Raw genomic sequence first — 24,147 nt, 5'->3', positions numbered from 1 at the left:
TTGTACTCACCCACCTCTGCCCTTGGTACAAGCCAAGCTTGGTGTAATGCCAGGACATCTTGGAAACATGAGAGACTCAAAAGTTCTTCCTTCACTGTTATTATAGGATCCGCCCTTGGCTTTGTCCTCAAATAATATTTTTTTCACCCTACTGCCAAAGGGTGGGTTTAACCCACCATTCAGTAAACTCATGTTGAGCTACTGCTATAGGCCAGGCCCTGTCCTTGGTCCTGGAAATGTGGAGAGAAGTGTGAATATCCTGGTGTCGTACTGCACGTGCTCTAGAGGGGAAGACACGGTGGAGCCTGTGTTTCAGCCCTGAGACTATGCAGGTTAAGTCTCCTGTCCTGGGAGTTAGGGATCCTGAGTCAGAGGGGAGTACTCTGTTGTGTTCATACTTCCTCCCCTTGGCCTTCTTCTTCTGCAGCCAGAGGTGGGCAGCAGGTTCATCCATGAGCCCCTGGCCAAAGAGGGACACTCAGGGACCATGGATCCCATTCTTTCTGCCCACAGCTCACTCTCTGGATCAATGACAAGCTGCTAACATCTCAGGATGTCTCCTATGATGAAGCTCGAAACCTTCATAACAAATGGCTAAAGCACCAGGCATTCGTGGCAGAGCTGGCTTCCCACCAGGGGTGGCTGGAGAACATTGACGCGGTGAGCAGAGCAAGTTATGGGGTCTCTGCTTGGGGATGCTTCCTTGAGTGGAGCTGAGCATGGGGCACAGGCACTGGCCCGGAGCTTGCTGAGCAGTATAGAACCTGGATGTGAAAAACTCCTCCAAGTAGTGGTTAAACCTTGGAACGCCTGATAATCCGATGTTGTTAAGCCTGCACAGAATGGGTGCCTCCTGTGGGTCACTTGAGTCTTGGGACAGTCCAGTACACTAAGAACATGAGCCTGTGCATCCAGTACCAGGAGGGCAGTAATCTCTTGTCTGCCATCCATCATCCTCACCAGGATGTCCTGCCCAGAGGCAGGGGGATCTGTAAGATGAGCACAGTGGGCCAGGGACTACTGACCCTCATTGTTTGGATGAGCAGAACCACCAGGAAGTTGTCATTCATAGCAGAGGTCCTGTCTGTGACAAGCTTGTCCAGGGGCCCAAGTCAAAAATATGGCTGGAGTCAGGCCTGGGAAGAGAAAGAGAGGAGAAAGAGGAGCCTCTTGCTCCTGTTGCTATCCGGAAAAAGCAGGCCTGGGAGCCACACTAGTTTGTGTCCATCGTAGTTAAGTGTACAGGCTCCAAGCCAGGCTGCCTGACTCCTTAACCTCCACATGCCTCAGTTTCTGGTGCAAATAACTCTGGAGGTACAGAGTTTTTCAGCTAAGCCTCACCCAAGTTCTAGACAGATCCATTGCCTCACCGACCTCCCCTCAGTTAGCCCTTGGCAACCACCTGGAGCAAGGTGACTCTCCAAGGGTCCTCTCCAACACCGTAGGGTGAACATTTCTCCTTCCCCACACAGGAAGGAAAGCAGCTGATGGAAGAGAAGCCCCAGTTTGCGGTCCTGGTCTCGCAGAAGCTGGAAGCCCTGCACCAGCTCTGGGACGAGCTTCAGGCCAACACACAAGAGATGGCACAGCACCTGTCAGCTGCCAGGAGCTCCGACCTGCGCTCGCAAACCCAGGCCGACCTCAACAAGTGGATCCGGGCCATGGAGGACCAGCTGCAGTCAGACGACCTGGGCAAGGACCTGACCAGTGTCAACAGGATGCTGGCTAAGCTGAAGGCGAGTGAACGGGTTGCAGACTGGGGCCGTTGGCATGGAGGGAGTCTTGGCAGCAAATCTGCAACCTGAAAGGGAGTACCATCCTGTTCCCTTAGCTAGGCTGGCTTTTATCGTGTCTCCCAGTTTATAACCCTGCTCCTACCCTCTGTGGCGGGTAAGACAGGGACGGATCCAGCCAGGGTGACAAAAGTGTGCATAAGAAGTGTGGCATAGGTGCTCAGAGAAGCAAAAGGTGAGGTGGGGGCAATCCAAGAAGACTCCCTGGGGAAGGCTGAGTGCAAGCCAGGCCTTGGAGGATTGGTGGGACGTGGACGATGAGGAGGAGGGGGGCTTGCCAGGTGCCAGGCCCGGTGCCGACACCATCCTCTCATGTCCCAGCGCGTGGAGGACCAAGTGAATGTGCGCAAGGAGGAGCTGCAGGAGCTGTTTGCCCAGATGCCCTCGCTGGGAGAGGAGGCGGGGGATGAAGCCCTGAGCATTGAGAAGCGGTTCCTGGACCTTCTGGAGCCCTTGGGGAGGAGGAAGAAGCAGCTGGAATCATCCAGAGCCAAGCTGCAGATCAGCCGGGACTTAGAGGATGAGACGGTGAGTGGGCACAGCGGCCCCCCTTCCCCAGCTGTCATTGGAGTGGCTGGCTGCTGCCCAGGGCAGTTCTTGGCAGGAGTCGCCTGGTCATCTCACCACCTCAATTCATAGGGTGCTTGTAATGATTACATTAAACATAAAAGTAAGCCAGTGCCCTTTGAAGGGTGGCTCTCTCGTGGACCTTAGGGGCCAGACAGACTTGGGCTCGAGATCCAGCAATGTTGCCACCCGCCTTGAAGTGACCAGGAGCAAGTTACTTGGAACCTCGGTTCAGAGTATCAGAATGCCCCCCTTTTACAAAACACTGATGGGGTGTTGGGAGGAACAGGAGGGACACAGTAGGCAGAGCTGTGTCTGACCCGTGGTGAGTGATGGAAGGGTGGCTGTGCTTGTCATCAGCTCTCTCCTGCCCTCTGGTCTCCGCAGCTCTGGGTGGAGGAGAGGCTGCCTCTGGCCCAGTCGACCGACTATGGCACTAACCTGCAAACCGTGCAGCTCTTCATGAAGAAGAATCAGGTGAGTCCTGCTACCTGTTCAGTCCCTCTTGCCCCTGCCACTCCTCAGGCAAGAAGGCCCAGCTCTGACGACACAAAGCCCCAGCAGCAGATTACAGACTACTATTCTTGTTGACAGTTTCAGGGTTCCCAGTCTGTATTCTCCTGCAGCTTTGGTGATAGCAGAGAGAATTCTAGGGGAACCATGGGGGTTGGTGAACAGGAATGAGGAGTCCAGGTGCTTTGGACTTTGGGGCCATGCAGGGCACAGGTGAGTATAGGACCTGGAGGCCCTGGCCTGGGGTTTCACGTGCTTTGCAGCTTCTGTATTCCGTTGCCTCCCTGAGAGGAGTCTCATAGCTCCTGGTGTCTCTCCTGTCGCTGCTTTGTCCCTTTTTCAGGGCTAAGCTTGGCCTGTTAGGTCTCCTCAGGGCAAGTAGGCTTCTACTCTCTGAAACACATGAGGATGCTTGTGGGGCTCTAACCCCCGCTTCCTTTAGAGGAAGCCACTAAACTTGGACTCTGAGCCATAGGAACAAACATCCATTGGCTGTTCTGCTGTTTTAGGCCTGATTGGGAACTTCTGTGACCTTGGTCAGAAGCCTGGAAGCAAGCGGATGCTCATCCTGTCAGGGCTGCAGGGAAGCCTGCGTCCTCTGGGAAGGCCAGTGGTATGGGTTTGTGGTCTGACCATGCAGTCTGGCCAGGGGCTGACTGTACCCCTGCTCTTGGTTGGAGTCCCTCCTGCCTGGTTTGCTCTCTGGCTCAGGAAGCGGGGGGCAGCTGCAGTGTCGATCAGGGAGAATCTGGGAACTTAGAGAAGAGAAGAATGTCCCAGAGTGACAGTTGGTACTGCAGCAACTTGGGAAAGGAAGGTCATGGCAGACAGTACTTACTTCTTCCAAAAATGTCAGCAGCCAACATCTGCCCACAGAACCCAGCAACTGTGCAAGGGCATGAATTAATTATACTAAAAGTGGTTTCTTGAAACCTCCCTCTAACTCTTTGCTTCCAGTTGGCATGATCATGGCACTGAGGCTCCAGTGGCAGCATGTAGGTACCCAAACTAGAAAGTGGTGGAGATAGGGGTTCCACTAACACATCAGCCTCCAGTTAAAGGGGGAAGGCTGGCAGAAGACAGTATCCTTGAGGCTTCAGTTTCCTCTACTATAAAATGAGCCACCTCTGGTCCTTTCAACACTCAATACTTTAGCCTCAGAGTTATTGCCAAATGATTTTCACCTCCCTGGGCTGAATATGGCTATTTCAGGAGAAGGGCAAGAATAATATGGATGGGGTTCCCCTTAACATGAAGGGAAAGACAATCTCTTGGGTGAGCGTGGCTGCTCCAGTAAAGATGATTTTAGGCTAGCCCCACTAAAGCTGAAATTCCATTTTATCATTCCTTCTATTGCAGTAGTCCGTGTGCATCAGACTCACCCAGAGGGCCTGTTAAAACACACTTGACCGGGCTCCACCCTATATCCTCTGCAGCATACTCTGGGAGCAGAGCCTGATAACTTGCGTTTCTATTAAGATCCTAGGTGATGCTGATGCTGTTGGCCTGGAACCCCACTTTGAGAACCACTGCTCTAATGGCCATCACTGTGACTAGAACCCAACCTGCAAGGTGCCTCATGAAGGGTTCTCAACTCTAGCTGCACATTAGAATCACCCAAGGGAAACCTTTAGACATACGAGTGCCTGGGTCCCATCTCAGATCAACTCATTAGGATCTCTGGGGATGGGGTGGCCCTATCTATGTCTAGTTTCCCCCAGTAATTCAATGTTCAACCAGGGTTAAGAAGCACTGTCCAGCCTGGCCTGGCTCCCACCTCCCCCTGAATCTTCTGTCCTATTCCTTTCACCCTCCCTCATAGTATTCTAGCTTGCCTGGCCCTTTGGACCATACAGGTTTCCTTCCAGGGACTTCCTTGACACTGGCTCTGTCCCCCTGCCAGCAATACTCATCCTCCAGATCTCTCTGGAGTTTCTTTCTCTCATCTGTCACGTCTCACTCAGATGTTATCTGTACAGAAAACCCTTCCTGGACCGCCAGCTAGAGTGGCCACTGCCACGCTTCAGAGAACAATCTTCATCGCATTGGTGTCTGTTCCTTGTATCACCTGTTATCTACGTTCATTTATTTATTTACATGTTTACCCTTCCTCTACTAGAGTGTACACTTTATGAGGGCAGGGGTTTTGTTTATCTTGTCCCCATATTGTCCCTAGAACTGGGCCTGTTACCTTGGAAATAATTTAATAACTAGGTATTAAATGGATGGAGTCAAGGAACAAGATGTCCTAAGTAAGCACACTGAGCAGAAGCCTAGGAAGGAATTTGCTTCAAAGGAGAGAGACAGAAATAGCTTTCTAGTATACCTGAAGAGTTCATAGATCTCAGGGAAAGTAAACAGGTGAGTGGAAGCTGACACCCTGGGTTGTTTGCATACAATTGCAGAGACCACAGGAAATTGTCTGACTCGAGATTCCAAGCATCAGGTGTAAAGGTGCCTTTCAACAAGTTAGGTGACTTACAGGTATTGATAGTTCCGTGTATTTTGAATGCTGACGGTCACAGCACTGGCCATGTATCCTGTTCTTGCCCATCACCAAAGTGGGAAGAAAATACCATTTTGGTAACCGAAGTCTCAAGCAGGAAATAATACAAAGCTCAGAAAAGATTTAAGAAATAGAAACAGGAGAAAACAAAACAAAATCCTACCCGGAATAAGGAACAACTGCTGACTATTGTTTTATACAGAGTAAAAGTTGCTAAAAATCAGATCCCAGAAGGCTATTTAAGAGTCATTTTCCAAAAACAAACAAACAAACAAAAGTCATTTTCCTCTCCTCCACCACGCACAGCAAATCGAGCTGTGCTGAAATCGAGCTCTACTGAAACAGGAGTAGGGAGCCGTCAGGAGCTCCGGCTCTGGGATCCAAGAGAGCCGTGTTCAAATCCCACCCTGTCACTCAAAGCCCACAGGGACTTTAACCGCTCTGTGTTGGCCTCCAGTGTTTATCTCAGAAGCTCACGGGAGGGTGAGAGGAGGGTGGGTGGACCCAGCACTGCACTGGGCACACGGTCACAGGCCGTTTTTATGGCCACCCGCTCTGTTCAAGCTTCCCTAAGTGGTTCGGGGCAAGAGGTGCCCGGGAGGGGCCCTGCACTGCCCTGCATGGTGGGAAGGCCAGCCCCTGAGCCTTCAGCCCCTGAGCCCTTCCCCTCTGGCCACAGACGCTGCAGAACGAGATCTTGGGCCACACGCCCCGGGTGGAGGACGTGCTGCACAGAGGGCAGCAGCTGGTGGCGGCGGCCGAGATTGACTGCCAGGACGTGGAGGAGCGCCTGGGGAAGCTGCAAGGCTCATGGGACACACTGCAGGAGGCAGCGGCCAGCCGGCTGCAGCACCTGCGGGAGGCCAGCGAGGCCCAGCAGTACTACCTGGACGCGGGCGAGGCTGAGGCCTGGATCGGCGAACAGGAGTTCTACGTCTTCTCCGACGAGAACCCCCAGGTCGGCTCGGGCAGGGTCCAGGGTTGGGAACCAAAACCAGCTGAGAAGAAGAGCCAGGGGGGAGGTAGGCTGTCAGGGGGGCACCTGGAAGGCCAGGTGTGTGAGGAGTGAGGGCAGCAGGCAGGGGTCCAGGTGCCTTCAGGATACCCCTCCTCTTGAGAATGTATGATGCATGTACTCCATCCGGGTGCCCTGTTCAGTCGCTCAGTCGTGTCCAACTGTTTGCAACCCCATGAACCACAGCACGCCAGGTCTCCCTGTCCATCACCAACTCCCAGAGTCCACCCAAACTCATGTCCATTGAGTTGGTGATGCCATCCAACCATCTCATCCTCTGTCATCCCCTTCTCCTCCTGCCCTCAATCTTTCCCAGCATCAGGGTCTTTTCAAATGAGTCAGCTCTCCGCATCAGGTGGCCAAAGCATTGGAGTTTCAGCTTCAACATCAGTCCCTCCAGTGAACACCCAGGACTGATCTCCTTTAGGATGGACTGGTTGGATCTCCTTGCAGTCCAAGGGACTCTCAAGAGTCTTCTCCAACACCACAGTTCAAAAGCATCAATTTTTTAGCGCTCAGGTTTCTTTATAGTCTAACTCTCACATCCATACATGACTACTGGAAAAACCATAGCCTTGACTAGATGGACCTTCTGAAGTTGGCTGTGAATTTTAGTGTGTGTATCTATATCAAATCACTTTCACATTATACATTTAACCGTGTAGCATTTCTTACTAATTCCTCTATCTACTCCTATATTGCTTCTAGTTTCTCAGATGTTCAGTTCCGTTCAGTTCAGTCACTCAGTTGTGTCCAACTCTTTGCAACCCCATGAATCGCAGCATGCAGCACGCCAGGCCTCCCTGTCCATCACCATCTCCTGGAGTTCACTCAAACTCACATCCTTCGAGTCAGTGATGCCATCCAGCCATCTCATCCTCTGTTGTCCCCTTCTCTTCCTGCCCCCAGTCCCTCCCAGCATCAGAGTCTTTTCCAATGAGTCAACTCTTTGCATGAGGTGGCCAAAGTACTGGAGTTTCAGCTTTAGCATCATCCCTTCCAAAGAACACCCAGGGCTGATCTCCTTCAGAATGGACTGGTTGGATCTCCTTGCAGTCCAAGGGACTCTCAAGAGTCTTCTCCAACACCACAGTTCAAAAGCATCAATTCTTAGGCGCTCAGCTTTCTAGTTAGATTTGCTCTAACCCAAGAGTTCTTCACGTCTTTTTGTGTGTCAGGGGTTCTATGCAGATGTACTGTGGTGGGAGGGTGTGAGAGGTGAGGTTAGGGGATCTCTAAAAGCTGGGGTGATACAGGAAGTTTTCATGAGGAGAGAGGTGGACCAGGGCCTGGGAGGGTGGATGTCAGGTAAGAATTGAGGGCGTCGAAAGGAAGGTAGGATGCGGGCATTGCCGGGCACCGGGAGTAGCAGGAAGAGACCGCGCAGAGCTCCTGGGGTGTCCCGCAAGCCTGGCCCTCCCACATCTCGGGCACCTCCTGGAGCTGGGCTGTGACCTAGATGAAATGAGCTTGTGCCCTGACAGTCCACTTCCTCCCAGGATGAAGAGAGTGCCATCGTGATGCTGAAGCGGCACTTGCGGCAGCAGCGGGCGGTGGACGAATATGGGAGGAACATCAAGCAGCTGGCTGGCCGGGCCCAGGGCCTGCTATCCGCAGGCCACCCCGAGGGGTGCGTGTGCCTCCGGAGGTGACCTGGCCAGGTCCTGGTCACGCCCCCACCCCTGCCAAGCAGGATCCCTTCAGGTCCACGAGTTTGAGAAGTCTACCTTCTGGACTGCTGGTTGGCCCCAGTTCCCTCTTGCATCGTGGTTTAGTGTGAATTCAAACAGGGCTGATGGAAGGAGGCCTGGTTGGCAAAGAGATTAGGGAACAGAGTAGCAAAACTGCCTGCGTGGTGAACTGAGAGCTCCCATCTTTGGAGGAGTTAGTCTTCTGCATCTTTTAGCCTAGTCTAACTTTGCTTTTTGTGTGTGGTCCAGAAGGTAGGTCAGGATCTCGCAGTGTCTCGGCAAAATCATTATATGCCGTCTAAACTGTTGAGTGGTATGGGTGCAGCGTCAGTGGAGCCCACTGGGTCAGGCACCTCAGGCTGCCCCCAAGCCTGGCCCTGTCCTCAGGGCACCCACAGCAGCCACTTCAGCATCTCCTAAGGACCCCCAGGGACTGAAGAGCCCCTGGTACTGCACATCCCTCCCTAAGGAGCCAAGCAGGCCTGCTGCTGGTGGAGCCAGGCTCAGACTGCCCACTCCCCTGCCAGCCTCCTTGGAAGAACAGTGGAAGAGTTCTCCATCCAGACCAGTCTCTCTGAGCTTCCCAGAGTCGGGGGCAGGGACAGGAGGCAACTCCTGGCAGAGGACACATTTCCTCATCCCCTGAAGCATCATGGTCTAAGGGATGGTTCCTTTTCTCCCAGCTCTTCCCCATGAAAAGTCACTGCCATATCTTCGAAGCTGTGCTCCCCCATGCATCCAGGCCTCAGGGCTGGGAAGGAGGAAGTGGGCTCCTTGAAGCTGGCTGCCCTGGCTTCTTGGCTGCCCCCTCTGAGGACTTTTCTTGTTTTGAATCCCAGAGAACAAATCATCAGACTTCAGGGGCAGGTGGACAAGCAGTATGCAGGGCTGAAGGATATGGCAGAGGAGCGCAGGCGGAAGCTGGAGAACATGTACCACCTGTTCCAGCTTAAGAGGGAGGTGGATGACCTGGAGCAGTGGATTACAGAGAAGGACACGGTGGCCTCCTCCTCGGAAATGGGGCAAGACTTTGACCACGTGACTGTGAGTATCCTCGGCCCCTGCTTGCTTAGTCTCCCTCTGATGCAGCAGACCTGGGAGCTGTCTCTCCCCTTCCACGCTCACACACACACACACATACCTGCCAGGTGCAATGTGCCGCAGTGATGAGGGCTCCCCCGTGTGAGCTCAGGCACCCTGGGGAAGGTGTCAGAGCCCAGCTCCAGGCGGTGGCAGGTGCCATTGGGAGTCTCTGTGAACCCTGAGCCCTGATAACCGATAACCACGTTTCCATCTACCCTTGTCCAGGTGCTCCGGGACAAGTTCCGGGACTTTGCCCGGGAGACCGGGGCGATTGGGCAGGAGCGGGTGGACAACGTGAATGCCATCATTGAGCGGCTCATCGACGCGGGCCACTCCGAGGCAGCCACCATCGCCGAGTGGAAGGACGGGCTGAACGAGATGTGGGCGGACCTGCTAGAGCTCATCGACACGCGCATGCAGTTGCTGGCCGCCTCCTATGACCTGCAGCGCTACTTCTACACCAGTTCCGAGATCCTGGGCCTCATTGGCGAGAAGCACCGCGAGCTGCCCGAGGATGTGGGGCTGGACGCCAGCACCGCGGAGTCCTTCCACCGCACGCACACTGCCTTTGAGCGGGAGCTCCACCTGCTGGGGGAGCAGGTGCCTCTGGTCCCCAGCTGTCCCTCCACCTTGCCCCTGACTAGCATCCCTGGGACCCTGTAGTGTCAGGTCCGCTCCTGGCTTCTAGAGAGGAAATCTCTGGAACAGGCACTCCTTAGAGAGGCAACAGCTCCAGGCAGGAAGGCAGGGAGCAGAGGCTTTCAAATGTTCTTTAGCTTTAGAACTACTTCCCTGGTGGCTCAGATGGTGAAGAGTCTGCCTGCAACGTGGGAGACCTGGGCTTGATCCCTGGGTCAGGAAGATCTCCTAGAGAAGGGAATGGTTACCCACTCTAGTATTCTTGCCTGGAGAACCCCATGGACAGAGAGCCTGGCGGGCTACAGTCCATGGGGTTGCAATGAGTCGGACATTACTGAGCGGCTAACACTTTCACTTTAAATGGAGCCTTTCCCAAAACCCAATGTGAAGTACCTTAAAATGCAATTTATCTGGTTGTCAGAGTGTTACAGAATCATTAGTGAGTCCACATGTAGCACTTTTCTAGCACCAGGTACTGTTCTAAGCAATACACTCAGCCACACTCTGAGGAAGGGAGTAATGTCTTCTGCCTTTTCTAGATAAGGAAAGCAAGGCATAGAAGGGTAATTAAGTTGCCTGGAAACATGCAGCTAAGCATTGGAGCCAGGATTCAGATCCTGGCAGTCTGGCTGTAGACTTTGAACCCTTAGCCATGGGGCTGTTCAGCCTTTCCAAGTGGGAGCTAGAGGGGGGCCCAAGATCAGCCTAGAGCCCCCTCCCATCATGGGGTGCCCCCTAAGGCACTACTATAGGCCCATAAGGTTCTGCAGAGTCCAGAGTGGTGAAAAGGTTGATGGGGGGGGCTAGGTCACTTTGGGGGTGGTCACCGGGCTTCCAGAGGAACAAGGAGAGCTGGGCTCACTTGCAGTCTTGCACTGATGCAGTGGGATTTCAGGAAAAGCACCAAAGTATTAATAGGTGGGACCCCTGGGTCACCAAGAAGGGGACAGCCTAGGGATTTGTCATCCAGCTGGAGGTGCCTTGGGGATGCCAGAGCCCTTGAGGCAGGTACTGCCCCACCAGGGTCTCGGGAGTGAGGCTTCACTGCCCTGGGGCCCGCCTCGAACAGGGAATGGCATCATGAAGAACGATCTGGAACAGGGAGTTGAGAGACGCCTCCAGTCCCAGCTGTGCCCTCTCCAAGCATGCATGACCTCAGCAGTCATGAGCCTCCCTGAAGCTGTTTCCTTGTTTCAGAAACAGGGATAAGGACAGTACCTCTTTGATGAGATTGTTATAGACAGAGAGAGTCATAACAGGTGCTTAGAGCAGTGCCCGGTATATAATTACTCTCATAATCACACATCAAAGGGCACAGAGCCCCTCTCACTCCCAAATCCTCATCAGAACCCAAGGGGCGCTTTGGGTCAGCAGAGGTGCCAAAGCAGGGAGCCTTCCCTCCAGCACCCGAGAAGTGGGGAGCCTCCAGCACCGTCCTCAGGAGGGAGATCCAGAGGAAGCAGACACTCTCATCCATCCTAGGCCCAAGACGTGTCGACCCGGGGAACAACAGTCAGTTTTGCCCCATCACAGGTACAGCAGTTCCAGGATGTGGCCGCCCGCCTGCAGACAGCGTATGCTGGGGAGAAGGCAGACATCATCCAGAACAAGGAGCAGGAAGTGTCTGCCGCGTGGCAGGCGCTGCTCGACGCCTGTGCCGGGCGCCGCACCCAGCTGGTGGACACCGCAGACAAATTCCGCTTCTTCAGCATGGCCCGAGACCTCCTCTCCTGGATGGAGAGCATCGTCCGGCAGATCGAGACCCAGGAGAAGCCCCGGTGAGAGCAGCATCCCCACCCCTGGACGAGGACCGGGATGCCAGCCCGTCCTGGAGGGGTCTCCCAGACTGTGGGCACGCAGGAATCCCCAAGGGGCACCTGAGGCTGGGTCCAGGCAGAATCTTAGTGGCTCAGCTGCTACTGGGAGGACTGACCATTGCAGAGTAAAGAGAATCCTGAGAGTGCTGAGAAACACATCTGTCATTCAGATTCTATCATGGGGCACAAGTGGCCACGGTTGTCAGTAAAAATAAATAGTTTATGCATCAAAAGCTGGGCAGGTCCAGAAGTGGTCACTCTCCTCCTAGCATTGGCTTTTGGGGACCTTTTCCCTAAAACTCGGGAAAGGAGCTCATTGCCTATGAGAGATAGAGGCAGGTATGTGGGCAGTTGGCCAGGATCGGAACTCACTACACACTTTGTGCCCATCTCTGGCCCTCTGCCTCTAGGGCGCCTGTCCTGGTGGTCAAATTTTTATATTTAACGTCTTGACTGAGCTTATAATTCACATGCCACGGCCTCCAGCCGCTTGGAGCGCGCCGTTCGCTGCTTGTTTCACACGGTCACAACTGGACGACCAGCGCCCCTGTATAAGTTTAGGACATTTCCATCACCTGAAAAAGAAGCCTGGTACCCCTTAGCAGTCATCACCCCACTCCTATCTCTTCGCAGCCCTTGGCACCCTCTAATCAGCTTTGTGTATCTAAATTTACCTATTGTACACTTTGCACGTGAGTGCGATCATAGAATGTGTCGTCCTCTGGGACTGGCTTCTTTCACTGTCCAGTCTTTCCAAGGTCCATCTACGTAGCATATATCAGTACTTCATTCCTCTTTATTGCCAAGTGTAACATTTCTGTGTGTGTGTGTGTGTGTGTGTGGTTGCTGCACCCCTGCCCGGGTCCTGACCACTGGCCGAGGGAGGCCACTAGGGCATCAGTGTTCCTGCTGGACCGGGCAGCTGGCAGGACTTCCTGGCTGTCCAGAGAGAGAGGAGGGAGTGGGGTCAGACTCCCAGGTGGATGGGGGGCCCCCCTCTGATTGGGACTTGATGTCAAGTGGCCAGAGTCACCCCAAGTCTCCCTTTTCACCAAACTCCCAACCCTGCCCCTCAGGGACGTCTCCTCGGTGGAACTCCTCATGAAGTATCACCAGGGCATCCAGGCGGAGATAGAGACCCGCAGCAAGAACTTCAGCACCTGCCTGGAGCTCGGCGAGTCCCTCCTGCAGAGGCAGCACCAGGCCTCAGAGGAGGTGGGCCAGCGGGACGGACACGCGTCCTCTCCTGTTCTCGCCTCCACTCCTGCCAGGCCAGACAGCTTCCTGGGAGGGAGCCTGTGGGCCATGGAGGCTCATCTTTCTTTCATCCCAGGAGCACTGGGGCTCTGTGCCGACCCAGGGATTTACAGCCTCACCAAACCCATTCAAGGAGCTGGCTGCTTCAAAGGGCTAGTGGGCTCATAACCCTCCTAAACCCTCTCGTGTGCATGCGTTGGGCTTGGCAATCCCTGCTTCCTGGGTGAGACACATTTAACCCCAGAGAGGTTAAGTAACCTGGCCAAGGCTGCTCAGCTGGCAGGGCCAAGACTTGACACCAGGGCTGTGTGACCAAGGCCAGCCGGCTTTGCAGGGCCCTTCCGCACACCGCCTCCCACAGCGGGGGGAAGGGTTGCCAAAGCCTGAGCTGCCTTCCCTTTCTTCCCGCAGATCAGGGAGAAGCGGGAGCAGGTGGTGTCCAGGAGGGAGGAGATGCAGGAGAAGTGGGAGGCCCGCTGGGAGCGGCTCCGCATGTGTGAGTGAAGCCTGGGAGCCAGGCAATTGGGGAGGGGCGGGTATGGGTGCGGGGAGGGGTGACGACACAAGGCGGTGGAGGAGACGAGGCCCCCAACACACACAACACCACTCACCAGCAGAACTCAGGGCCGGGAGCCTCAGGGGTTGCAGGGAGGAGGTTCATGGAGAGGACCCAGCAGACACGGTGCTGGAAGCCCACCTCTGACAGCCAGCACCCACTCCCTGTCTACCCTCTGCCCCCACCCCCGCCTCCTGCTGGACTGGTGTCCCCATAGAGCTGTGGCCTCTCCCGGGGTCAGGCTAAGGCTCTAGTGCATCCCAGCTGTTTGACCTGTGGTGTGTGCTGCACAGAAGGGGTTCTGTCCTCCGCGGCTGGAGACCGGAGGGGTGGGGAGAGCCCACCACTCGGGTGGAGGCTGCACAAAGACCTGGACCCTCCCATGGCTGCTTGTGCGCGTCTGTGAGTGAGTGAGACAGCCTGGGAAGACAGCCCGGTCCGCCCGCCCACCGGCTGCACGTCTGTCTGTGAGCGGACCTCCCCTAGGCCCCCTAGGTCCGGGGGGCGCTCACAGACCCCAGGCCTTGTTGTCTCGGCAGTGCTGGAAGTGTGTCAGTTCTTCCGGGACGCCTCCGTGGCTGAAGCATGGCTGATCGCCCAGGAGCCCTACCTGGCCAGCCGGGACTATGGACACACGGTGGACAGTGTGGAAAAGCTCATCAAGAGGCATGAGGCTTTTGAGAAATCTGCAGCCAGCTGGGAAGGCCGCTTCGCTGCCCTAGAAAAGCCCACCACGGTGAGCTGGCAAGGGGTGGCCCAGAGCAGTGGACAGCCTTGGGGGTCCCTCCAGTCAAGAGTTCTTAGGCGGTTTTGGGGGACCTGTGGGCAATGTAAAAGGCTGACCAAGTGGGGAGAGCGGGAAGGAAACAGGAGTGGGAGGAAGGATGGACTTTTGAAGGCAAGAGACAAGGGGAGCTGATTCTGGAAGGAACGAACATCAGATATGTTAGGTACAGGGAGCCTCTTTCGGGGAAGGCTGTCAGAGCAGGCTCCCCTCGTGGCTGCTCTGACTCCTTGGCCTTTCCCTTCCCTAGCTTGAGCTCAAAGAGCGCCAGACCCCAGAGAGAACCGAGGAGGAGCCTGGGTGAGTATGGGGAGGACTGGCTGGAGCACTCTGCTGAGGGGGGGCGAGGGGGAGGGGAAGGACGATGCTTCTACTCGAAACAGGCCCCTGACATTTTGACACACCATATGTGACCTCTCACACCTGGGCCACTGGTCAGAGAAATCCAGAGTGTCTGGAGCTTAAAGGTGGAAAAGAGACTTCATTTCCCCCCAGTCCTGGGTGTCCTGGAGTCCTCATGGGGAAGGATGGGAGGCGGGCCATGGCTGCTGCACCGTCGCCCCCTGTTCTGGGAACCAGCTGAACATGTGTCCCAGAGGCCGGGCTGCCTGGAACCAGCCTTTTCTGAAGCATCTGCCTTCACTTTGCAGATTGTGGAGCTGCAGACTTGGCTTTTTTGGGGAGGAGGTTGAAAGCCAGGCCTTGGAGATGGGCTCCGGCCTCCAGCCTCGTTTCTGAAGTGGGACATTGTTTTCCATAGGCTTCAAGAGGAGGAAGGCGAGACAGCAGGGGAGGCTCCCCGAGGTCCCCACCAAGCCACCACTGAGAGAACATCCCCGGTCAGTTCCCTGTCCCGTTTGTCTAGTTCCTGGGATTCACTGCTGCCAGAGACCCATCGTCCCGACTAGGCTCTGCGGGGGCAGAAGGCCAGGATGGGTACACCCCCACCCCCACCCCCAGAATCCTTCCACCACTTTTCCTTTTTTACTTAGCTTAATTTCTAGAATAATTCCCCTCCTCCCCTCAATCAAGAAGAAACTGACATGCCAGCCCACTGACATGACTCTCTTAGTTTGGTTTTATGTGGTCTAATAAATTTTGTTATATAAACACATCCCCATCTCCATCAGGGGGAACAGTTTATACAGCAGGGATGATCCCCTTTTATACACTGTCCTTTCCCCCCTGACATTGTCCCTAACTCAGTACCCCCTGCACACGCACACATCCACATACACACATACTCACAAATGGGCCGTGTGGTTTCCCTGCCCCAACCATGGCATTTAGGGGAGTGAAGTGGACACATTCACCTTCTAGTAGACTCCTTTCACTGAAACAGAGGCCCCTCCCCACTTTGCATCTTCCTGGCCTGATGCCCATGGGTCAGTGAGCTGGAGACAGAGATGATTCTGAGGCAAGAATAGACTTGAGGGAGCCCTTCAGGAGGAAAAGAGAGCCCCGGGGATTCTGCCTCAGAGGTCTCCCACTTGTAGAAGGGAGGATGGAGAGGAGGGGGGTACCCAAGGCCCAGATGTCTCCAGGGCCTTGCCTGGCAGATCCTTTAGCTGAAAGGACCCGGGAAGTCTATGCAGGAAGTCTGGGAGGCTCTGACCCCGGTTTTGGGGAAATGTCCTGGGAGCCACTGACTGAGAAGAAAGCAAGAACCCAGCATGTGCCTTGCATGGCTTTGCCACTGCGCGTCCACCACCTGTGCAGGTACCCAGTTAAGCTTGCCTGAACTTTTAGGAGTTCTTGGTGGAAATTTCTGGTATGACATCAACCCCAGAAAAATGCATTTCCTGTGCAGAATCCCTGTCAGATCTAGATTTCGGCCCTTCCCACACTTCTGAGACACACACACACACGCACACACACACACACAACACAGACACATACTCTGAGCTGCCTCCAGCCCCACCAGAGGCCTCCCTTTCTGAGCTGCACCAGCCCATCATGTCCAGCAGAGGGCACTCCTGAACGCCCTCTGGAGGGTCTCTCCCAGGAGTTCCCTCTGAAGATCCCCTTGTGGCAGTGTGGGGGTCTCCGGTGAACTTCGCCCTGGCCCCTCCTTTCCCAGAGACAGCCTCACTGGAAGGAGAGAGAACTCTGGTGGGGGCTGGCACGGACTGCGGACCCTGGGGCTGTGACTTCCTGCCACCCGCGCTTCAGCTGTGCGTCCCTGTGTGTCTGCGTGCGGTGGTGTCCCAGGTCTGCGGGTTCCTTTGTGACTGCCTGAGCGATCCATCCATTGTCTGTGTCGTGTACGTCTGTGCAAATGTAATTACATGTGCATCAGAGCCACCTCCATCCAACACCTGAATGCCGCTGGATTTGGGGGGAATAAAACCTGCTTGGACCTCAGTGTCTCTCTGGAAGGAGGAGTGAGCCCACTTGAGACCCTTCCCAGAGAGCCAGCCGCCCTGCCAGGTGGGGCAAGTGGCCTGTGCGCGGTACCAGAAGGAGACCAGATGGCAAGTCAATGAACACCAGGCCCAAGGCCTCATGCAAACAGATTTCCTGCCGCCCCTCCTTTCTGAGCCCTTTGTTGAGTTTTCATGAGGATCCACAGAACTCCAAGGGGCAGAGTGGGATACCCCTTTGTTCTTTGATATGAGAAGAGTGGAGAAAGAGTCCCATGCAGGTTGGAAAACCTTTCCAGAAGCTGCAGGCCTCTCCCAGGAAGGCTGGCAGCAGGAAGGTCTGCTGAGCCTTCTCTTGGGCTAGGCTGGGTGCTCGTGCTGTCCTGTGTCTGCAGTCTGGTGTCAGTGCCCCGTGGGACAGATCCCTGCTGTGTGTGGTCTGGTGTCGGTGCCCCATGGGACAGATCCCTGCTCTGTGTGGTCTGGTGTCAGTGCCCCGTGGGATAGATGTGTGCACTGTGGCTCCCCGGAAACCCATCACTAGTGCATGCCAGCTTCCTGCTTGGGGGAGCAGACCAGGCGCCTGAACCCCTGTCCGGACTGCTGCACAGCCCACAGTGACCACCCTGCCAGCCCTACCTGCTCCTCCTTTCCCGGGTGTGTGCACACACACATACGCACAGGCAGGGGCTGGAACGCTATTCCACGCATTCGGTTTTTTCCTCAAGCATATCATTATCATACAATCCATCGCCTCCATCACCTCCTAGCTTTCCATGTTAGAGCATGTTCCGATTTAAAAAAAAAAATCCATTCTACAGGTAAGTATGCAGGAGTGCGTGAGATTAAGAAGAAACAAGTTTTCACAAATGGCAAAATTCCTGGAGTGAAATTTTGGAAGTCTAGATGTTGGGTTCCAGTCCTTCATGTAGAAATGTCGTGAGAGATTTTAGACAAACATCCTAATCCTCCGGGGTCTCCTTGCCCTTTATAGATCTCTCTCTGCAGGATTACAGAAAGTCCAGAACGTTCCTGAATGTGAACCATGTACCTAAATAAAGGGAGGGTTGGGAGAGAAGGGTTTCTCCATTTTCGTGGTGTTCTCAGCTCTGAGGAACCTGGTTCAGTGGTCAGGTGCCAGCTGGCGTGAGGCTGGAGATGGGAAGAGATGGCAAAGGGCTAGGGTGATTTCCTTGGTTGCCTAGGGAAGAGAGGAAGGCAGGGTTGAACTTCTGCTTCTGCCAAGGCCAGGAGGTGGACTGAAAGGCTACCCTGAAGGTGGCCCTGGGGTAGCAGAGGGGGTCCTGGCAGCAGGCTGAGCCTCCCCCCTCCACACCCTCCACCTTATGTGTCTCCCCTTCACCCTGGGTGCGGCTCTGGGGAGGGCTTGGAGGTCCCGCTAAGCACCCTCATCTGCTCGGCTCTGGCTGCCTTGGAATCCTCAGTGTAACATTTGTGGTGAGATGCAGAGGTTGATTTATGGAGAAGAAATGGTATTGCAGAGGATCCGAGCCAACCCAGGCTTGGGGGCCCCCAGCCCCGGGGGCCTCTTCTGTGCCCTGTGCCTGCTCTAGGAACTCTCCCAGTGGAGCTGCTGTAACGATGAGCGAGAACCCTGAAAAGGGTTGGTGCTTCTAGTGGGCTGCCACAGCAAGAAAGAATCTGCCTTCGGGGTTCACTGTTTTGGGGCAAATGTGCCCTGTCTTACTCTGAGCCCCAAGGATGGATTCCTCTGTGGTGCAGGGACTCTGGGGCCAGGCATCTCAAAAAGCAACTGCCTGGATGCGTTTCATTCTCAGGCCTTCATCAGGTTGTCAGGGAAAACTCTCTTAGCCAAGCACAGCTCACAGACATCACTCTTCCCCATGACCTTCCAAGTCTGCCTGCAGCTGGCTTCCCTGAGGGAAGACTTGCCAACTCATCTGGGATGAATAGGAGGGTCCAGACCCCCAGGTCCCTTGTCTGTCCCTTCCAGAGCCTTGGAGGTTGATGTGGCTTCAGGCAAGTTACCAGCACTTTCGAACATGAGGGATGGTGTCCCGGGACTGAGTGGGCACTGGATTGCAGCTGCTCACCTTTCAGCCAGTGCCTGGTGGCTCCAGCTGCTGTCCACACCTTAGCAATACCCACCCACCGCACCCCCCACCCCCAATCCCCAGCTCCAGCCTCCGCAGCAGGCAGCCTAGAGCTTTAATCAGCTGCCAGAGGCCAGACTCTGACGTCCTTGGAGGGAAGGGATGTGGGTGTGGACGCAGCAGCTGTGCTGCTTCTTGCCTGAGCAAGCTCTCTCCATCCTTTCTACCGGATTGTTTCTCCCCTCCCACTCCGAGGCCGAGCTGAGCTGCTGGTTCAGGCGTTTTTGCAGCGAAGGTAAATGGTGTGTTTGTCCATAATGAGCAGACCCGGTCGGGAAAGAACATCAGTTTTCCCATGAACCTGGGTGTGTCTGTCTCCCCAGAATGCCTGAATCAGCGCGGCAGGGCTGTGTCTGCCTACAGCCTGGCACCACGCCCTGGCACTCTGGGGAAACTGGCTCTAGGCTCTTTCTGGACATCTGTCCGAGGCTGGGTGTGCCCCACTCTCTATGCTGAGGTTGGGCGTGATCTTCCCAACCCTGCTGCTCAAAGGCAACCAACCCCTAGGTTTGTCTGCCAGTCCATGTTTCAGAGCATCCCAGATCTCGATAGACCCAGCATGGGACTCAGTTAACACTGAAGGCATCTCAGAAATGGGGTTGGAAGTTGCCAACTAGACCGCTGGGTGTCAGATCCAGATGGGGGAGTCAGTGTCTTCCTTTTGGTTTGAATGCCTGGCTCAGAGACATCAAGCAGCTTCCAGTTCCTCGTGGCAGGGACCTGAAGAGCCCACACTGGTGATAGAAATGGTGAAGACAGCCCCTGAGGAAGCCTCATTCTTTCCCCTAGGATGGTCATGGGGGAGACCTTCCCTGTCCAAGGGGACCCTGCACACTGCCCTCCCTCCCCCTCACTTCACCTGGTGGCCTTCTGCTCTGCATCCCTCCCTTGTCTTCCCTGGTTTCCAGTGACTGGACTCTCACCACAGTCCTTCATCTCTTAGTTCAGTTCAGTTGCTCAGTCGTGTCCGACTCTTTGCGACCCCATGGACTGCAGCACGCCAGGCCTCCCTGTCCATCACCAACTCCCAGAGTTCACTCAGACTCCTGTCCATGGAGTCGGTGATGCCATCCAACCATCTCATTCATCTCTTAAACATCCTCCAGAAGAATTCTAACAGTCGGCCCCCAGGGCACAGGGCTGAGCCACTCTGCTGCCCTTCCCACTCTTCATGAGAGCTTCTCCCCTCGGCCCCCAACCTGGAGGACTCCCCACCTGGCCGGCCTCAGCTCTTCCCGCGTGTTTCCCTCGTTTAGAAACAACTCTGTTCTCTCTTCCGGCATTTGTCTCTGCTCACCCTCTGTTCCCATCTCTCTGGCTGCCCTCAACTCTTCTCTTGCAAACAAGTGTCTTTTGAACAGTCTTCCCAGCCTGTCTGCTGAGAGCCTTCTCACCCAGACAATGAAAGCCCAGACCACAGACATTTAGGGAAGGAAGAAGTTCTCGGCTGCAGAAGTGGCCAACTTCCCCTCCCTGTCGTCTCGCGGGGCTATTTGGTTGCCTGAGGTATTCAAGCCTAGGTCTTGTGTGGCCCCCAGCCCCTCTTCTGGTCCTTTTCGGCATGGCTGTGACACAGTTCCGCTGCCTCAGCTCGTCAGCCACGCATCTTCTGTAAGCCAGACTCCCCTTTAGACCATGAACCCCGTTGGATAGCCCCTTTTTCCCAAGCAGTAGTGCCTCCCGGTCTCTTGCAGCAGGACTTAGTGGGAAGAGCTCAGGGTTTGGGACCAGACCACTGCATCCTCAGCTTTCACTCAGTAGTCGTGTGACTCTGGGCCCGTTACTCATTCTCCCTGGCCCTCAGTTTCCCTCGTCTATGAAACAGGCGTACTGACGCCCACCTCTCAGAAAGGGTGAGGACAGCAAAAGAGAATATAGGTAGAATGCCCAGCAGGCGACTGTCTTCATTTTCCCTTCACTCTTTTCTCCATCTCTCACCACAGTCCTTCATCTCCTAAACATCCCCCATAAGAATTTTAACATTCGTTGCCAAAACCCTCCCAAACCAGCCTTCCTGCAGCGCCCCTCCCCGGAGACCCCCTACACACACTCAAGGCGCAGTTCTTGCTGTGAGGTAGGTGGGCAAGACCTCTCACAACTAAGGTCCAATAGTATTTGTTTGGGATGCATCCCCATACCCCGTTTCTCATTTACCAGCATTTCCTTCAGAGAGAAGTTCACATGCATTTCCTTGCTTGTTCATATATCTGGTATCACCGAGCATCTTCTAGAACGTCTCAGAGACCCTGTGGCCACACCCCAGGTGGTTTTTCTCCCTGGCTGGAGAGTTGGTTGTCTGTGTGCGGGTCCCTTATGCCACCTGCTGGCTAGGTCTGGAACTACACCTTCAGCCCCTTTATTCCGCGTAAGAAATGGACCCATCCTGTCCCCCTCCTTTTCACCTTCTTGAAAGTCCTCTGGGGAGGAGACATCTGCCTGCTTTCCCCTGCCCAAGTCAGCTTCCTAGCAAGGCAGGACCCTACAAAGTCAAGCGTACAAGACTCTGCAAAGACTCTGAGGTGGCCACGCCCTGCCCGTCAGGAGCTCAGGCCTCTCCTTGTCTGATTACAGTTCTGTGAGGTCCTAAAAGGCTCTCCTGTCTGTGCCCTTTCCTCCCCTGATGGTCCCACAGCAGCCAATACTGCCTGTCCCCTACCCTACTCCAGCAGCCAGCACACACACCTAGCTCAGATGAGCCCTACCCACCCACCTCAGATGCACCCCACACACCCATCCACCAGTCCCCTGGGCCCCCAAACCAGGGAACAGAGGCTCCAGGCTTATTCCAGGCGCCATCTCAGGCCCTTCTCTCTCCTGCTCTTACTCCCACTCATGGTCTAAACTCCCCATCCATTCTGACCCGACACCCAGAGTTTCTCCCAAGTGGCTGGATCCTCCTTTTTTCAGAGTGTCCCCAGCTCCTCTGGGCAAGGGCTCTAGGCTGGGCTACCCCTCAGGTGGAATCTATGCATCCTCCTGCTGACCGAAGGGCTGGAGCAGCACGCCTGCCTTCTGCCACGTATCACGGAGGATAGAAGGGAGTCAGATTGTCTCAGCTATCCAGGGCCTTGGAATAGAGCCTGCCTGTCCCTACAGCACACAAGTAGCCGACCCCCTCCTGGTGTCTGCTGTCCTCTGCCTGCAGAATCCGTATCAGAGTGCAATATGGTTCCTGGGACAGCAGAAGTGCCTGCCCTGCTCTCTTAGAAGCCGGCACAGAACATATTCACCCCTGGAGACTATAAAAGGAGGACCCTTTTGCCCAAGCTATGCCCCTGTCTTTCTCCTGTGTCCCTTCCCCCAGCCCAGGAGGGAGAGAAGCCCCGGGTCTGAAAGGAGCAGCTGCCACCAGACCCCTCCGCCTCCACCCTCATTCTTGGCTCTTTCCTCCTCAGGCCTTAGCCTTCAGGGTAGAGAGGCGAGGATGTGTTTTAAATTGTCTCCATGTGAACAGTCAAGGAAACAGAAGAAATCTTTGCGTACATCGGAAAACCCCTATTTTCCAAAGCCCACCCACGACCTGGCTGCTTAACTTTTGATCACACTGGCCATGGGCTCTGACTGTCCCTGCCAGGGAATGTGGATCAGGCACCCATCAGGAGGAAATACACGAAAGGTGAAATTAAGTCGGGAGGCAGTCCTGGAAAAATGTGTGTTTTCAGAGGAGACTTCCCAAAAGGAAAGGAGCGTGGAAATGAAAGTATAGGAAGAGAATGTGGACACAGAAGCCTGTAGTAAAACCAGTCCCAGGAGGGCAGAGGCTGAGTGAGGGGGTGAACAAGGCCGAGAGGTTCTGCTGGGTTTCCCTCCCAACATCTGCCAGGGCATCTTCCATGACCCACCAGGGAGTCCGGAGACCCTGGCCCATTGCCAGGAGGAGCAGAAGGGCCAGCTGGGGAGAGAGGATGAAGGGCTTCACTACCTCCCCAACCTCTATGCCTGAGTCAGAGGGTTGGCCTGACTGGGTGCACAGAACCCAGGCTCCCAGACTCAACCTGCCACTCCTGCCCTTCCTCCCTGCTGGAGGATGGTCCAGGCAAGGCCTTAGGGCCTCCAGATCCTTGTGGTCAATTCTGACTCATTGCCAACACTCAAACATATAAATCCTGCAAGATGCATAAAGATGGGTGTGGCCCAGCCACAACTCTCCAGAGGCTCTAAGACAAGGAAAAGATAAGAACCCTAAGGACGTGATAAAAAGTCAGGCCTGCCCAATTCTTCAGTGCATACTCTTAACTGGAAATGAAAGCTGTATGACCCTGGGTAAGTCACTTAACCTCTGAGCTCAGACTGTCTCATAGATTGAAGGTTTTAGACTAGAGTAGTGATTTTCAACCTTTTCCAGCCATATTATTCCTGTCTTTAAATGGGATCTTAGGGAACCCCAGATTAGTTTGTTGACTAGTCCTAATTTAGAAAAAGTTTAGTCGCTCAGTCGTGTCCGGCTCTTTGCAACCCCATGGACTGCAGCCTACCAGGCTCCTCTGTCCACGGGATTTTCCAGGCAAGAGTACTGGAGTGGGTTGCCATTTCCCTCTCCAGAGAATCTTCCCGACCCAGGGATCGAACCCGGGTCTCCCACATTGTAGGCAGACGCTTTACCGTCTGAGCCACAAGGGAAGTCATTTAGTCCTAATCTAGGGGATGCAAACATGACCAGCTTTACCTTTCTTCCAACCACTGCCGTCAAACATCTCCACTGAACCTCCGCTTCCCATTCCTTAGTGCCAGCTCTGGCAGACATTGATCGTTTTTAACTGTTAAAAAGTCCAATCAGTCTCTTTCAGTTTGAAGCTTTGATCTGATGTCCAGAATGGTACCCAACTCCTCTCATTCTCCATTTCTCTATTTTGGATTTGATCCAAGGTCTGAAGGACCCACAGTGGGAAACATAGTGTCTGCTCTTTCCTGGCTCCTCCCCAGCACTCTCCTGGGCCTCCATCTTCAGCTGGGACAGAGTAGAAAAGAGGGCAGTGTCTCCTTACTGCCTGAGGTGGTTCTAGTCCTCCTGGGCTTTCAATGGCCTTGGTCCCCACCTGCTTGGGGACTACAAGACCCTTCCCACCTGGTGCTGTAAGGTCCTCAGCAATCAGACCTTTGAGGCAGAGTTCTGGACAGATGTCTCCAGCTAGGCTGCCTTCCTGGGTGCTTATTTGGCACATAGGAGACCCACCCATTCCTGTCCCAGCTGGCATTCTTGCGCTGCACTCGAAAACAGACTGCCCCTTGTTCTCTCAGTCTGTCCTCTTCTCTCTCCTGCTGCAGTGGCACAAAAGTGGGTCAGCAAGGCTCTGCATAAGGAGGTACCCAGCCAGGGGACAAGAGTCTGCTTCCCCTTCTCACAGGCACCTGAATACAGCCCATGGTTCCACTAGAGGCCCCTCACTTGGCTTGGGTGGGAGCTGGGAGGATCCTGTCTTCCATTCAG

General features: G+C 54.8%; 1 protein-coding gene across 1 annotated transcript in view; it reads left to right on the top strand.

The window, feature by feature from the left end:
* Positions 1 to 24,147, top strand: part of SPTB (spectrin beta, erythrocytic) — a 131,994-nt gene that overhangs the window by 98,754 nt on the left and 9,093 nt on the right. Inside the window, exons 19-32 of the mRNA XM_003586589.6 lie at positions 514 to 660; positions 1,473 to 1,736; positions 2,115 to 2,321; positions 2,748 to 2,837; positions 6,059 to 6,337; positions 7,894 to 8,024; positions 8,925 to 9,129; positions 9,394 to 9,768; positions 11,341 to 11,585; positions 12,701 to 12,839; positions 13,293 to 13,377; positions 13,977 to 14,173; positions 14,472 to 14,521; positions 14,982 to 15,060. Of these exons, the coding sequence (XP_003586637.2) occupies positions 514 to 660; positions 1,473 to 1,736; positions 2,115 to 2,321; positions 2,748 to 2,837; positions 6,059 to 6,337; positions 7,894 to 8,024; positions 8,925 to 9,129; positions 9,394 to 9,768; positions 11,341 to 11,585; positions 12,701 to 12,839; positions 13,293 to 13,377; positions 13,977 to 14,173; positions 14,472 to 14,521; positions 14,982 to 15,060 (2,493 nt within the window). The remainder of the gene's footprint in view (positions 1 to 513; positions 661 to 1,472; positions 1,737 to 2,114; positions 2,322 to 2,747; positions 2,838 to 6,058; positions 6,338 to 7,893; positions 8,025 to 8,924; positions 9,130 to 9,393; positions 9,769 to 11,340; positions 11,586 to 12,700; positions 12,840 to 13,292; positions 13,378 to 13,976; positions 14,174 to 14,471; positions 14,522 to 14,981; positions 15,061 to 24,147) is intronic.

The sequence above is a fragment of the Bos taurus genome, chromosome 10 (assembly GCF_002263795.3).
Source record: "Bos taurus isolate L1 Dominette 01449 registration number 42190680 breed Hereford chromosome 10, ARS-UCD2.0, whole genome shotgun sequence".
In the NCBI taxonomy this organism is placed as follows: Eukaryota; Metazoa; Chordata; class Mammalia; order Artiodactyla; family Bovidae; genus Bos; species Bos taurus.
This window is presented reverse-complemented; position numbering and strand designations above follow the sequence as displayed.